At 42.8% G+C, this 16453-nt stretch overlaps 1 protein-coding gene across 6 annotated transcripts in view; it reads left to right on the top strand.

Moving 5' to 3' along the window:
* Positions 1 to 16453, top strand: part of LOC126183749 (homeobox protein extradenticle) — a 352888-nt gene that overhangs the window by 257840 nt on the left and 78595 nt on the right. For all 6 annotated transcript variants that reach the window (XM_049925967.1, XM_049925966.1, XM_049925970.1 and 3 more), the window contains exon 4: positions 14731 to 14921. In XM_049925967.1, the coding sequence (XP_049781924.1) occupies positions 14731 to 14921 (191 nt within the window). The remainder of the gene's footprint in view (positions 1 to 14730; positions 14922 to 16453) is intronic.

The raw sequence follows: 16453 nt of genomic DNA, 5'->3' as shown, positions 1-16453 counted from the left end.
GCTACACCGCGATGCAGAGCGCCTCTCTTGCAGAGTCAGCCACTTGAGTTTGCTAAACATCTCCGTAACGCTATCACGCTTACCAAATAACCCTGTGACGAAACGCGCCGCTCTTCTTTGGATCTTCTCTATCTCTTCATCATAGAAAATCCTGCCTTTATAGGTGGAGTCAAATAGAAATAGCAGTCAGATTTATGGTTTGTAGGCTCCCGTCAAACCATAGGCACAGTAAAAGCCATAGATCGTTTCTTATTTTTCAACCATTCTCGCAGTGTAACTGAACATTCGTTGCAACACACACGTGAAGCCAAAGACTTATCCTTCACCCTTACTTTCAGAGCGAAGTAATGCTGATAGGCAGTCTTCACAAGAGGCGTCAGATTGCGCTTCTGTGAGGAAAATGTTATTTCACCACAAATGTAGCCAATAGTATACACCTTATTTACACATTTTTACGGATTTTACACTACAAAAGCAGTCTCAAACCAGAAATTCTGCTTTAATTGCAGCATAAACTACATGAAACTCAGTCACAGCAACAATGTAACTCACAGTGACAGCAACAATGTCTATGTTCATGACTTATGAAAAGCTTAAGAGCATCATTGTTTTGTTTTTGGACAGGTTAGCCAATCCCGAAAACAAAATTTCCCCCAAACTGAAAATGTTGACTACAAAAATGAAACGTCACTTTACCTCCAAAGCAAGAGCTAATCTGTCAGTTTTATGGTTCTTTTTTAATTCAGCGGATGGGAATACATAAGGATCAACTTTTTTGAGCCCGAAACATTTTCATTGCTAGAGAGGGTAATATGCGTTTCGCTCGTTGGCTCCGCAAGTGGAGTGATGTCATTGTTGTGCACGATTGGCAATGAAGCGAGGCGCAATAGAGCGGTAGCGGCTGGCCGCATCTGCGGACAACCGCCAAAGTCCTTGTCTCTCTTGGGCCTCCTTAATTTAGGTACACTGACACACCGCTACGTCAGAAGGGTAGACTATGCGGCAGGGGTAGCGACATGGGATGCAACAGTTAGACTATCATTACTCCTTTCGACAGGCGCTTAAAAGGTTAGATGTAAGAGAGCACATGCAGGTCCTAATCTTGCAATTTGAAATAAACACTCGAAATATGGATGCAGGTCTATTGTTCAGTGTAGTGTAGTGGCGTCTAGTAAAGGGTTGACCCGCCTTTTCCTTTTACCGTAGATGCATACGTGATCAGGTGCTAAAAGGTTTCCCGGCTGAAATCAGCCTTATGGGCAACGCTCTCTTAAGTCTTTGTGGTATTGTGAAAAGTAGTTAGTTTTATTAAATCCAGTAGCCAATCATGAATAAAACCAAGTGTAGTGCAATTCTAGTAAACAAGCGTAAAAGCTCGATATATTGTAGCTACACCAAAGCAGAATATTCACAAAAATCATTGAAAACCTGTGGATGTCCGTCCAGAGCAATTCAAGCTAGAACCGCCACAAAAATGTAATTTCAGAATGCAGGTACCAGATTAAGGTTAATTCGAAGAATCTTAACGAGATGTAGGCTCAATTACCCATGAAGAATGTTGTTTACAAAAGTCTTATCTGACACTTTCTGAGTATTGTTCGCCAGCCCGTGTCTTTACTACGTTTGAGTAACGATAGGGATAGAAGAAATTCTAATAACAGCGTCGTGATTCATTGCTAGCATACTGAGTCATCGAGAGAGCGTTTAAGAGACGCTCAAAGACCTCACGTGGGAGACACTGCATGAAGTATGTGCATCACCTATAGATTTACTGTTAAATTCATAGAGCGTCACAAGGATGTGTACGAACTGACAGTTTGCCTTCAGACCATTCGTGACTAGAGTCGACAACTCGAATTCGGTGTGCAATATCACCTACAGACAGCTGTATACATTGAGCGGAGACTGTCATAGACAATGATGATTAGCAAGTCTAGGATATTTGTGCTAGATTCAGAAAAGTTGTTTCGTGGTGGCCTGTCATTTGTTTTTGTGTTCTGTAAGACGTAGAGAGTCGTACAGCGCATCTGCGCTGCATACATAACCATGTCGCAAGCGTAACATACTGTGAAAATGATTACGTCGATTAAAGTATGAAACGTGATTGCACTCTCGTTGATTTATACCGTATAAAATTCAAAGTAGACTCTTTGAAGTTTTTGACGAACTTGTTGTGAATGTAAACTATGCCCAGAAATAGTGTTGAAACAGTGGCCCAAAATACGATGTGTGGCTATAAAATAACGGGACTGATACTGCCACTGAGTTAAGTACACATGCTCCAAAGATGAACGACCCATACCTGTGAAGCATAAAGCCTTCTCAGTCGCGTGCGACATCTCTGATGTATGTAGACAGATCAGTGAAGCCGTGGCCTTCGTTTGTGTAAGAGCTGCTATGCCGGAAAAAGGTGAGTGTAATGACAGAGCAACAGATTGTGAAGATTCACATCAAACTTGAAAAAACTGCTACTGAAACCTATCTTTTACTAAAAGAAGTGTGTAGCGAAGACTGTTTATCACATACGCGAGTTTTTGAGCGGTTCAAGCGTTTCGAAGACGGCCGAGAACGTCTTGAAGATGACTCAACACCCGGGATGCTCTTCAAAATCAAATAAGGATGAAAATATCGAAAAACGTAGGTAATCTGATTAGATTTGACCGTCAGTTGCGTATTCTATCGACTGTTGAAACTGTAAAAGAATGCGTAAGACAAATTTTACATAACCAATTTAGCATGAGCAAACTGAGTGCGAAACTGGTGCCAAAAATTCTCACTATCGAGCAAAAAGAAGCTCCTGCAAATGTTTGCACTGACACTATGAATACTATTGAATATGACACAAATTTCTTGTAAAGAGTGATAACAAGTGATAAACATTGGTTTTTCACATATGACTCAGAAACTAAGGACCGATCCACGCACTGGAAGGCCCCAACTTCAGCGAGAGCGGAAAAAGCTCGAATGAGCAAATAAAGTGCAAAACGGTGGTGACTTTTTTTTCGATATTCATGCAACTGTGTATCTTCACTGGGTTCCTGAAGGTCAGACTATTGATGAGAACTAGTACCTTGAGGTTCTTGCTGAACTCCGCGAGAAAATAGGAAAAAAGACCCGAATTGAGGTCATCAGTCCCTTAGAACTTCTTAAACCTAACTAACCTAAGGACATCACACACAGCCATGCCCGAGGCAGGATTCGAAACTGCGACCGTAGCGGTCGCACGGTTCCAGACTGAAGCGTCTAGAACCGGTCGGCCACACCTGCCGGCTGTGGAAGAACAGTTCAAAGGAAACGTGTATCATTTCAGATAGGTACCCCACTCATACAATTATAGTTGGTGGTGACTTCAATCTACCCTCGATATGTTGGCGAAAATACATGTTTGAAGACGGTGGTACCCATAAAACGTTGTCCGAAATCTACTGAATTTCATCTCGAACAATTATTTTGAAGATCTAGGAGCCCATTCGAAATGTAAATGGTTGCAGAAACATACTTGAAATCTCAGCAACAAATAATCCTGACCAAATAGGGAGCATTATGACAGACGCAGAGATAAGGTAGACTGAGTACCGTAACATTCAAACCCACAAGAATAAATGCACAATAGATGCTCCGACGCCACGTTCAGTCACATCCCAGATACATTCGATCAGGTTCGGATCTGGCGAGTTGGGGGGAGGCCATCAATTGAAACTCGCTCGCCACTGTGTTCCTTGAACTACTCCATCATACACCTGGCCTTGTGAAATGGCTCATTGTCTCGCTGAAAAATGCAACTGCCGGGAAACAAGATTGTCATGAAGGGTTTTACGAGGTTTGTAACCAGTGCACGATACTCCTTGGCCGTCATGGTGCCTTGCACGAGCTCCACTGGACCCATGGATGCCCACGTGAATGTTCCCCAGAGCATAATGGAGGCGCCGCCAGCTTGTCTCCGTCCCGTAGTTCACGTGTCAAGGAGCTGTTCCCTTGTAAGACAACGGATTCGCGCCCTCCCATCGACATGATGAAGAAGGTATCGGAATTCATGAGACGATGCAACGCTCTGCCACTGCGCCAACGTCTGGTGCCGATGATAAGTCATAGTTGCCGATGTCGTGGTGGTAACATAGGCACTCGGATGGGTCGTCGGCTGCGGAGGCCCATTGTTAGTAGTGTTCGATGCACTGTGTGTTCAGACATACTTGTACTCTGCCAAACATTAACGTCTGATATTAGTTCCGTCGCAGTTCACCGCCTAGCCTATGACGTCGGCCATCTGTAATGAGGGGTGGCAACCCAACCCCATGACGTCTGGACGTGGTTCCTGCTTGGTTCCGCCACGTCTTGAAGACATGCACCACAGCACTCCTCGAACACTCGACAAGTCATGCAGTTTTCGAAATGCTCGTGCTGAGCCTTCGGGCCAGCACAATCTGCCCTCGGTCAAACTCATGTAGATCGCGCGCCTTCCCCATTCTAGACACGGACAGCACGCTCCCTGATACTACAAGCAACTTGCGTGTGTTTGACTAGCAGTCATTCCTCGCCAGGTGAAGCAGCTATCGACTGGACGGGTTAATGTTGATAGTAGGTCAGTGGTGATAATGTTTTGGCTGATCAGTGTATGTTCACATAGTTTCCTTGTTTGATTAAGGCGATTGCTGGGATGATTTCTTTGAAAGGGAAACAGTAAATTTCCTTCCTTATCTTTACCTACTGCGACTCTGAAGCCCTTCTCTAATGACCTAATCGTAATCTGCACGTTAAACCTTTATCCTTGTCTTTATCTCTTTCTTTCTTTCCCAAGTGATGGTAGCACGAATCGGCGCCTACCCTCAGGCAACACGTATGTGTAAAGACAGTCACATTTCATTCCAGACTCACAATTATATTAAAAGTTCGCATTTTGTTAACATTAGCCGCGTGGTTTAAGGTGCCTTGCCGCGGTTTGCGCGAACTCCCCCCCTCCCCCCCTCCCCCCCGTAGGTTCGAGTCCTCCCTTGGGCGTGTGTGTGTGTGTGTGTGTGTGTGTGTGTGTGTGTGTGTGTGTGTGTGTGTGTGTGTGTGTGTGTGTGTTGCCCTTAGCGTAAGAGCGTAAGTTAGTTTAAGTTAGATTGTTGTTGTTGTGGTCTTCAGTCCTGAGACTGGTTTGATGAAGCTCTCCATCTACTCTATCCTGTGCAAGCTTCTTCATCTCCCAGCACCTACTGCAACCTACATCCTTCTGAATCTGCTTAGTGTATTCATCTCTTGGTCTCCCTCTACGATTTTTACCCTCCACGCTGCCCTCCAATACTAAATTGGTGATCCCTCGATGCCTCAGAACATGTCCTACCAACCGATCCCTTCTTCTAGTCAAGTTGTGCCACAAACATCTCCCCAATCCTATTCAATACCTTCTCATTAGTTATATGATCTACCCATCTAATCTTGAGCATTCTTCTGTAGCACCACATTTCGAAAGCTTCTATTCTCTTCTTGTCCAAACTAATTACCGTCCAGGTTTCACTTCCATACATGGCTACACTCCATACAAATACTTTCAGAAATGACTTCCTGACACTTAAATCTATACTCGATGTTAACAAATTTCTCTTCTTTAGAAACGCTTTCCTTGCCATTGCCAGTCTACATTTTATATCCTCTCTACTTCGACCATCATCAGTTATTTTGCTCCCCAAATAGCAAAACTCCTTTACTACTTTAAGTGTCTCATTTCCTAATCTAATTCCCTCAGCATCACCCGACTTAATTCGACTACATTCCATTATCCTCGTTTTGCTTTTGTTGATGTCCATCTTATATCCTCCCTTCAAGACACTGTCCATTCCGTTCAACTGCTTTTCCAAGTCCTTTGCTGTCCCTGACAGAATTACAATGTCATCGGCGAATCTCAGAGTTTTTATTTCTTCTCCATGGATTTTAATACCTACTCCGAATTATTCTTTTGTTTCCTTCAATACTTGCTCAATATACAGATTGAATAACATCGGAGAGAGGCTACAACCCTGTCTCACTCCCTTCCCAACCACTGCTTCCCTTTCATGTCCCTCGACTCTTATAACTGCCTTCTGGTTTCTGTACAAATTGTAAATAGCCTTTCGCTCCCTGTATTTTTTCCCTGCCACCTTTAGAATTTGAAAGAGAGTATTCCAGTCAACATTGTCAAAAGCTTTCCCTAAGTCTACAAATGCTAGAAATGTAGGTTTGCCTTTCCTTAATCTAGCTTCTAAGATAAGTCGTAGGGTCAGTATTACCTCACGTGGTCCTATATTTCTACAGAATCGAAACTGATCTTCCCCGAGGTCGCCTTCTACCAGTTTTTCCATTCGTCTGTAAAAAATTCGCGTTAGTATTTTGCATCCGTGACTTATTAAACTGATTGTTAGATTAAGTCGTGTGTAAGCCTAGGTACCGATGACCTCAGCAGGTTGGTCCCATAGAACTTACCACAAATTTCCATTGTTAACATTAGAACAATTTTATTATTATTGAAGCGGTGCTCAGAATAGACGGAAGGGCTTGACGAAACGGGTCACGGATCAACACGTGAACAAGGAGTCGCTGCTAGTCCACAAACACACTCTTTTTTAGACTTTGTTTTTCAGTAGACTGTTATTAATGAAGCATAACCAACTGTAACATGTGTGTAAAAAAATTACATTACCTAGCACAGACGCCAAAGTCTAATTCTATCATGTCATACTGAACGTAATAATCTGTAATACGAGGACATGCTGAAAAGTAATGCCTCAGAGCTTTTTATGTGAAAGCTCTTAAATCTTTTTAAATAAAAATTAGATATGATCACAGGCCATGCAAACCACGCGCTGCTTCCACAAACTGCCTCCATCCCTTCCTGTTTTGTGCCCCGTTCCTCCAGTTGTCTTCAGTTCCCAGGCCTGCTAGGTTCTTCGCCAGGTCGTCCATCCAGCGCTGCCTTGGTCGTCCAATGGGGCGTTTGGGTTTTGTTTTCCCCGCTAGTGCCATCTTCGCCTGTCTTCCATCTGGCATACGGGCTACATGGTCCACCCATTGTATTCTTTTGCTCTTCATCTTCTTTAGAATAGTTGTTTGTCGCATCAGAGGTTAGATTTCCTCGTTTTTCCTCCTCTTCCATTATACGTTATCTAAAACTGGTCCCCATCTCTTCCCCATTACTCTTCTTTCAAATATTAAGTTTTTCCCTTTCTCACTTAGTCATGCTTCATGTTTATGAACTGTACATTACTGCTGGGCATATCACTGTGTTGTAGATTTTCATCTTCGTGTTCACTGAGATCGATTTGGAGCCAAACGTCTCTCTGAGGGTATCCATGCATTTCGTTCCCACTGCTATTCTTTCCTTGATGTCCATTTTTATGTTGTTGTCTGTGGTAAACCACGATCCCAAGTATTTGAACTGGTCTACTCTCTTGAACCTCTTGCCATCTATCTCAAGAAATTGTATCTCCTCTTGTCTTCTTCCTAATAAAAATTAACATTCTAAATTTTTATTGTTCATATCTACATATTTATTTCTCAACGTAGTCACCATGGCGACGAATAAATTTCTCCAACAAGAAGCCACTTTGTTGATACCGTCACCTTAGATTGTTTGCCATGGTGACAGAGTCAGAACCTCTCATTTGCTTGCACCACCTTCATCACTATTAAAGTGAAGTCCTCGAATTTGTTCTTTAAGTTTAGGAAACAGATGGATAAATTGTATGGATCCAAGTCGGGACACACTAGAGGATGATCGATGACAATGAACCCAAGGCGTCGGATTTTGCAAATGTCGCATCGCTCGTGTATTCTCTGGCGTCGTCATGCTAAAGGAAAGGATGCTCCATTTGTGGACGAACTCTTCGAATTCGAAACTCGGTTACGCGTGCTGTTTCTCACGCACCGACATGGTTACGTTATACACCGCCATGGCACACGATACAATTCGAAGTCCTCTAGAGGCAGAGAGGTGCAAATACGTAGATATGGTTAGTTGGTTCATTTGGGGGAGGGGACCAAACAGCGAGGTCATCGGTCCCATCGGATTAGAGGAAGATGGGACGGAAGTCGGCCGTGCCCTTTCAATGGAACCATCCCAGAATTTGCCTGCAGCGATTTAGGGAAATCATGGAAAACCTAAATCAGGATGGCCGGACGCAGGTTTTAGCCGTCGTCCTTCTGAATGCGAGTCCACTGTGCTAACAACTGCTCCACCTCGTTCGGTCAGCAGAGATGAAGAGAAAAGACGTAGAATGTCAATGACGTTTATTTTATTTAAAAAGATTTAAGAGTTTTCCCATAAAAAATTCAGAGGCTTTACTTTTGAGCACGCCCTCGTATATTGGGTGTTGTATAAGAAAAAAGTGATAGAGACGTTTAAATTTTTAAGACGTCTCATAGTCGAAAGGTATTAACTATTGCGATCGCAGGAGAAAGCATACAGCAAATTGATTCAACGTGGAAACGACGTGGATTATGTAGACAAGGAAAGTAGCACAAGTCGTAGCTCTTTTTTTAAAATTTGCCTGTTGTGCAAGGGGAATTCAGATGTCGCACTTTAGGCTGCCGCTATGCATAGAGAGTATAAAAGAATTCACTGGGAATTTGCAGCTTGTGGATAACGCCTCGACAGGGCACGATGGAAAAGTCTGATTTGTTCCAGGTGAGGAAGCAGGAAACGTGCTCCAAATAATCACCACAAGTTCATTTTCGGCAGGTCGCCTGGGTATTACTTCTATCTGGTAGGAATGTGACAGATATGCAGCCGTGTGCAAGCAATGTGGATAATCCGCATGCTCTGAGACACCCTGGTGTTAGTTTTCCTGTGAGATGCTGTGCCGAACTGACAGACATGTTTATCATTTTCGTACGCAATAAGAAATCAAGACTGTTTTAAATTTTAATTTTAAATGAAATGGCTCTAAGCATTATGGGACTTAACATCTGAGTTCATCAGTCCCCTAGACTAACCAACCATGCCCGAGGCAGGATTCGAACCTGCGACGGTAGCAGCAGCGCGGTTCCGGACTGATGCGCCTTGAACTGCTCGGTCACAGCGGCCGGCGTACGCATTAAGTTTAACGGACATCCTTTATTAGGTGTCCCAGGAAGAATGGTCGGCATTCATGGATATGACAGGAACCATCATTTGAAGCAAAAATTTCGTATGGACGTATACCCTATTTCGAATGATTTCCGAGATAGAACATATTTAATGTATATTGTTGTTTGTTCAAATGTGTGTGAAATCTTATGGGACTCAACTTTTAAGGTCATCAGTCCCTAAGCTTACACACTACTTAACTTAAATTGTCCTAAGGACAAACACAAACACAAACACCCGAGGGAGGACTCGACCTCCGCCGGGACCAGCCACACAGTCCATGACTGCAGCGCCTAAGACCGCTCGGCTAATCCCGCGCGGCATTGTTATTTATTTTCAGTTTAATTCAGTACAGGTTTACACGTGTATGTAGTTAGTAAACATTACAACATACTATTTACAAACTATTAGTTGAATTATACGTATTTTTAACACATTCACCTCTAGGGATTATCGTACACGTCATGTTACGACTGTTGTAAAATTTATATAAATGTTCGAATATCCCACCGTCGACTTCAGTGCATTTGTGCACTCCCGTTTATACAGCTCAGACTCCATCCAATCCCCTTGAACAAAAATCTAGTGGCGTAAGGTCTGGCGGTCTTGATGCCCAGTTAATTGTACTACGGTGACCAATCCCGCGGTTGTGATGTTCCCTCACATGTCTGGTAAAATGTGGAGGGACTCTGTCATGCTGGACGTACGTTTTACTCCGCGTGGCTGAAGTAACTTTCTCAAGGTGTACAACTAACGAATTTTCCAGAAAAATGCAGGTAATTCCGTCCCGTTATTCGAGCTTCTAAAATGATTGGATCTATTCTGGAGTACTGCTGTGCGGTGTGGGATACGTATCAGGTGGGACTGACGGATGACATCGAAAAAGTACAAAGAAGGGCAGCTCGTTTTGTATTATCGCGAAATAGGGGAGATAGTGTCACAAAAATGATACGTGAATTGGAGTGGCAATCATTAAAACAAAGGCGTTTTTCGTTGCGACGGGATCTTCTCGTGAAATTTCAATCACCAGTTTTCTCCTCCGATTGCGAAAACATTCCGTTGGCACCCACCTACATAGGGAGAAGTGATCATCACGATAAAATAAGAGAAGTCGGGGCTCGTACGGAAAAATTTAAGTGCTCGTTTTTCCCGCTTGCCGTTCGAGAGTGGAACGGTAGAGAGACAGCATGAAGGTGGTTCATTGAACCCTCTGCCAGGCACTTCATTGTGAATAGCAGAGTAATCACGTAGATGTAGATGTATCAACAAGTTACCGATCATGCCACATCAAACATTGATCAAAAAACGAACTTGGAAATTTGTTTCCACTGTAGCATGTGGATTTTACAGCGACTGTCGATCGTTATTATTTGTGCTGTTGATTCCATCCGTGTAAACGTGGCTTCATCAGTGAATAGTATTAATGGAAGCAAATGACATTTGTTTATTTAATCAGTACCAAATTTCAAGTCATGTGGTACTGTCGCCGCGGTCTAAGGCGCTGCAGTCATGGACTGTGCTGCTGGTCCCGACGGAGGTTCGAGTCCTCCCTCGGGCATGGGTGTGTGTGTTTGTCCTTAGGATAATTTAGGTTAAGTGGTATGTGGGCTTAGGGACTGATGACCTTAGCAGTTAAGTCCCATAAGATTTCACCCACATTTGTGGTACTGTCGCCAATCTGAAAATTGTGGACATGCTGTATATTGTCCTCGCGACGCTGATGCGTGCATAAAGTCGCCGTGTGCTGGTAGTAAGACTACGCTTCATCATTTCAACAACTTGTTCCTGTTCCTGCACAGGTTGTTGAACTACACATTCAGAAGGAAAATGAGAACTTGGAAAATGCCTGTTTCGCGCACTGTGCTGAAAACACTATTTAAAACAATGTACGATCAGGAAAACGGCGTGTCGAAAAACGCCGACGGAATTCCTAGACAGCTGCGGAAGCATTACCATTGCAGAAGTCATAAACGTACACCGTATCTGCATATTCTTCATTAGTGCTGATGTGTGGCATTTTAGCTGGCACATGTACAAACATAGTTAACCGATGCTTCTCTGCTCACAATACTTAGCACATCACACACACACACACACACACACACACACACACACACACACACACACACACACACACACACACCATGGACAACTACGCTTTCAACAGGCTAGTTTAATGGCAGAAAGACATCTAGAACAAAGAAGCTGGAAGCAACGATGTAGGTTCGGCTAGAATTACACGTCAAAGAGATTGGGTGTTCAGGAGACACACTTGCGCGTCACTAACTCTGAAACAACTGTACATTGTGATCTAAATAGGGCATATGTCCACATGAAGCGTTTTGCTTAAAATGAGCGTTTCTGTCGTATCTCTGCTGGGATACCCTGTGTAATCAAACATCCTTTTTCAACAAGACTGTGCTCTGTACCACTGTTCACTCAGTGCAATGTGAACTGTACATGAATTTGCAAGGACGATATATAAGAGGAACAGATCTAAAGACTCACCGTCACTCTACGTGTTTTATATTTGTGAAGCTGCGTTTATAATATCATTTACACTAACAGAATTTGAGCTTTTCTATACCTATATCCACGGACTGCAGAAGCTTTTGAAACCGTTACTCGGAACTTGCTACAGTGGATTCGCCACGAAACAGCTCATGTAAAAGTTGCTTGTTGAAGACACACTTGCTGTGTTGGATTATTCATGTCTTCCGTGTGATCAACAAACTGATGTATTTTGAGATGCGTCAGCATTTCAAAATTGCGGCAGATTCCAGTTATGATGAATCTCAAACTTGTACACATTCGTCTCATGTTTGACTTTTATGTACCATGTATGGAAAATAGACTCACATTGAACTAGCTTCCCGTACTTCTGCATTGACAAATGTAACTGTTAATGAATGAATCACTATGTGACGCGCGCCGTGGAAAAAAGCACCCATTTGCGTGCGACCCAGGTCCTCAGTTATAAAAAAAATTCGTATAGCGAATAAATAAAACTTACATTTCGTAGCATTTCGCTAATAATTTACCGCATCAGTTGCCCTTTCAAATTTTGATAATTTAGGCGCCTATTTATGAATTTTTACGGAAGTTTAAGCTTACAGTGAAGAAAATTTGAAAACTTCGTAGTGCGAGGAACGGTCTGGACTCTTATTCGGAACGATTGGAGTTCACATCAATGGCAGGACGTCTCACATCTGTTTTCTGTATTTTTTTCTTGAAAGAACTCAAGGCTCATCTCCCGTCCTCTCCCTCAGTCTTGTGTTCACAGAGGTAGTGCTTAGTCTCTGATGTAGATGTCAACGCTCTATGGAAGTGCACGAGACTCCTCCGGGCGTAACTGCAATATATGTAGCCTTTGGTGAATAGAATCGAATAATGTGATAGCGCAATTGGGCGAAAATTTGTTTTTGCGTGTATAGGTTTTTCGTAGTACTGTAATTTCCTCTTTCCACGTCATACAAACGAAAACGACACCTCTGCGCGGAAAAAATCGAAAATTGTTTTAGTGGCGACTCTAGAAAGGTCCACACAGTTGTAGCCAGTGAAAAATTTCCAAATTGTAGTATTCTGGGCAGAAGTTGCGTGCCTTTCGCACAGACTGTGAATACACAGAGAAATGATGTTAATTAAAATTAAGGCCTATCTAACTGAAAAGATTGCAGTCTTTAGTTACAACTGTTGTTGCAGTCTTCTCTCCCCCACCCCCCTCTCCTTCCTTCCCTCCCTCGTATCTCTCGCCCCCCCTCTCCCCCCCCCCCCCCCCCCACACACACACAGTTTTGATAATCTGTCGTAACGTGCGTATCTTAAGAGATTTTCCGATGTCTGGAGTTAACCGTAGGCTATGTGACGTTGAAATAGAAGTGTGAATCTGACCAGATATGCCATCTTGGGCGTTTGTAAGGCCGAAATTTTAAGGGTGTCTTCGCAGTGGTGTGTGTGATGCCTGCAGGTACTTTCCCCGTCTTTGTGAGCCAATAAAAATGTCGGTCTCCAACGACAAATATATGAGGCTATGAAAGGACTTAAGCACTCCAAGGATAAGGTCCGAGGTAAAACTTCGTGTGGGAAGTCCTTGACAGAAGTGGCTCCTAAATTAGTTCAGAAGCCACTGGCAATGATATGCGGCAGGTCTTGCCACTTGAGGCGTAAGAGCACATTGAGTGCTCGACTTGTCATCGATCATAGAGCGTCCTGAAGCAAACAACTTTTTCTCTGTGGCTACGCTGCAGGCATATCATTTAATTTTCCCTAAAGTACTTACTGGTGTCGATTTTAAACTGGAACATCACGCACTGTGTTAAAAATGTTTGAGTAAAAATGTAACTCTTTATTTTAATTGTGGGCCTTCATCAAATTTACCAGTTGGGGTGTCGTGATATGGTAGGCATTTTTTCCCTCGTGGTCCGATAGAGAATAAAATCAAACATGTATGACACTATGCTGCACTTCTTTAGAGAAAAGAAAGATAACATTTGACAAGCGTCTAACGTTCGTGTGGGAGCATTTTAGTACTTTTCTAACTTATTAGCAAATCACATGTATAATTGAAGTTAGTAGCTACAGATACAAGAAAAATCTTCTGGAAACACTGAAACTGCAACATTTAAAACCACTGTGCTCGTTGGTTCGAATAATATTTAACCTGAGTAGCTACGAAAAATAAAACTTGAGACAGTCTCTATAATAATGAAACAAGTAATACCACATATATATTTAGCATAATTGGGTGGACAGTCGTGTGAAACACTGAAATAATTTGAATGTCCAACTGATAGTCCGTGACACAGTTCTGTGTTTGCTGAATAGCGCGTATGTTGTGTACCTGGCAGACATGATTACATCAACAGAAGGAATGGTAAAGTATATATTCTTGAAAACAGAAACACACGGTACATTCATGTTAGCAATAATTATAATGCATAATAGAGAACTTAAAGTTTTGGATATGAAAACTGATAACAATTTGAATTTCACATATAAAGTTTTGGGTCTCCAGAATTCATTGTACTTCTGCGTTACGTATGACAAATGACTTTTGTGATAAAAGTATCACATAGTTTAATAATTAAACATTTTTTACTCTTTGATGTCCTAGGCTTATTGGGACCAATCTCCACCGACAGAAAGCGCTTACTGTGCAAAATTCTATGGACAGTGTTTGGTATACGGCCAGAACTAAGCTATTATACACAGTGCTTTCCAGCAACTATGCATCACACAAAAACCTGTCAATACTCTACTATTAACACCAGACACTGAGTAAAAAAACAAACAATGGTAAAGCTCAAACAGCATACTTAGAGGAGAAAATATCTCCATTATATGCTGGCCAGCCTTATGCTGACACAGAAAAGGCGTGTAGACCGACCATCTACACGCAAATGGCCATATCATAGACATGCAATGAGAAAATATATTCACGTGTAAAATTAATTCACGTAGACTTAAAAAGTAACGAGTTACCGCATGCTTCATCAATGTGTCCCTGATTAATTAGCAAACACTCTAAAATAGAGGCCCCAATCGTCTTAGCTTGTGGTACATTTCGTCTGTCTGTCTTTTTATGGATGTGAAATTTTTGTCGTGATGAGCTTTGTCTTGCAGCCACGGTCACTGACTTTCTTTATGTGCAGGCGTGTAACGAGTTCACGACGCACGTGATGAATCTCCTGAGGGAGCAATCGCGCACACGGCCCATCACGCCCAAGGAGATCGAGCGCATGGTGCAGATCATCCACAAGAAGTTCTCTTCCATCCAAATGCAGCTCAAGCAGAGCACCTGCGAGGCCGTCATGATCTTGCGCTCCAGGTTCCTCGACGCCAGGTGAGTAGTACAACATGATAGAAATCCTGCGCTGAAGTACTCTCTTTTGCTCGAACTTCAGAAATAGTATAGCAAATTATTATGATAAACTAAAATATTAGATTGCTTTAGCTTCTTCACCTCCCTTGAACGTGAAAGCAGAATCCATAGGAGTCAGTCGTTAGCGTTGCCAAATCTTAAGTGTTTTTGTTGAACTGCTTTTTGGTTACTTGTGCAGGAGCGTCGGTGAATCTGATACGTGCAGGTTCGCAGGCTATATAACTTTGACACGCAAGTGTTTTTGTGGAAATACAGAAGGTTAAGTGGATCGGGAAAATTTTCTCAACACCACCACCTGCTATAATAATAATTCTTTGTCCGAGCGGAACAACAGCGATCGTATTTAGCAGTACAACGAAAAAGGCATTCCAGATCGCAATAATTATATATTTCTTGATTCTGGTTACCGGTTTCGGTCTGAGCGACCATTTTCAGACCAGAAGCTCCTTGAAGACGCTTGGAGCCGCTTCACGGAGCTGCTGTGAGTACCAACAGGTACCAGTCATTGCGTTGTGACTGGTTCCAGTGACTGATCACCGATTGCGTAGTCAAATTATGTAGTGTTTTTGCGCGTATTTACATTTATTGCGAGCTGCCAATCTTTTCACCCGCCGTTGATCATCTACAAGCCCCTGTGCACTCCGTAACAACTTCCTGACGATGTCTTCTGCATTCCGGTTATCGTTCTACTAGTCACAGAAAATCGAGATTCTAATCGTTTACGTAGCGCCTTGTCTTTTGGTGCTTAATTTTTTTCTCAGGCAATATACTTCTACGTATTTACACCATTATTGTTCCAGAGAGGCCAATGTCTACCGCTGCAGCAGCAGCAGCAGCAGCAGCAGTAGTAGTCCGGCAATGGGGACCTTTCTTTCACGGAAGCGGATATCTGAAATGCTTACGCACGATTCAAGACCAGTGCAAAGTATTGCTAGTACATTAATAATCCATTGGCCCCCATCCTGTCTCATTTGCTGATAGTGCGTGAGAAAAAATATTTCCAGTAAACCCTCCTTCCCCCCCCCCTTCCCCCCTTCCCCCCTCTCTCTCTCTGTATGAGTGGTAGATTTCCTCTACTTTCCCTCTGATATAGACTACTTAATTGTCCGTTAGCGCTAGTAACATGTTACTGGGCTCTTATTTTAGAACGTAAACTCTCGGAATTTTGTGGATAAAGCGCTCCACGACACGAAACACCTCTCTTGTAGCATCTCCATCTGGCTATTGTTGATAATTTTAGTCACGCTCTCGCCCTGACTGATAAAGAATGTCGCGAATCCCGCAGCTCTTCTTTGAAGTTTCCGTGTTTCATGTTTCTCACGCTAGGTGTGGCTCCATACCGACGAACAATATTCAGTAATTGGTGGAACGAGGGTTCTGTAAGCGATCAATAAACTGAAATGGAAAAGTGCAGATTCCAACTGTGTGTTTGCTCTCACACGGGAGGGAACTGCAAGAATAATTAGATAACGTCGTTTACACTTTGATGTTGC

Source organism: Schistocerca cancellata, chromosome 4, assembly GCF_023864275.1.
Source record: "Schistocerca cancellata isolate TAMUIC-IGC-003103 chromosome 4, iqSchCanc2.1, whole genome shotgun sequence".
NCBI classification, from domain to species: domain Eukaryota; kingdom Metazoa; phylum Arthropoda; class Insecta; order Orthoptera; family Acrididae; genus Schistocerca; species Schistocerca cancellata.
Note: the sequence above shows the minus strand (reverse complement) of the source record. Positions and strands in the feature narration are given on the sequence as shown.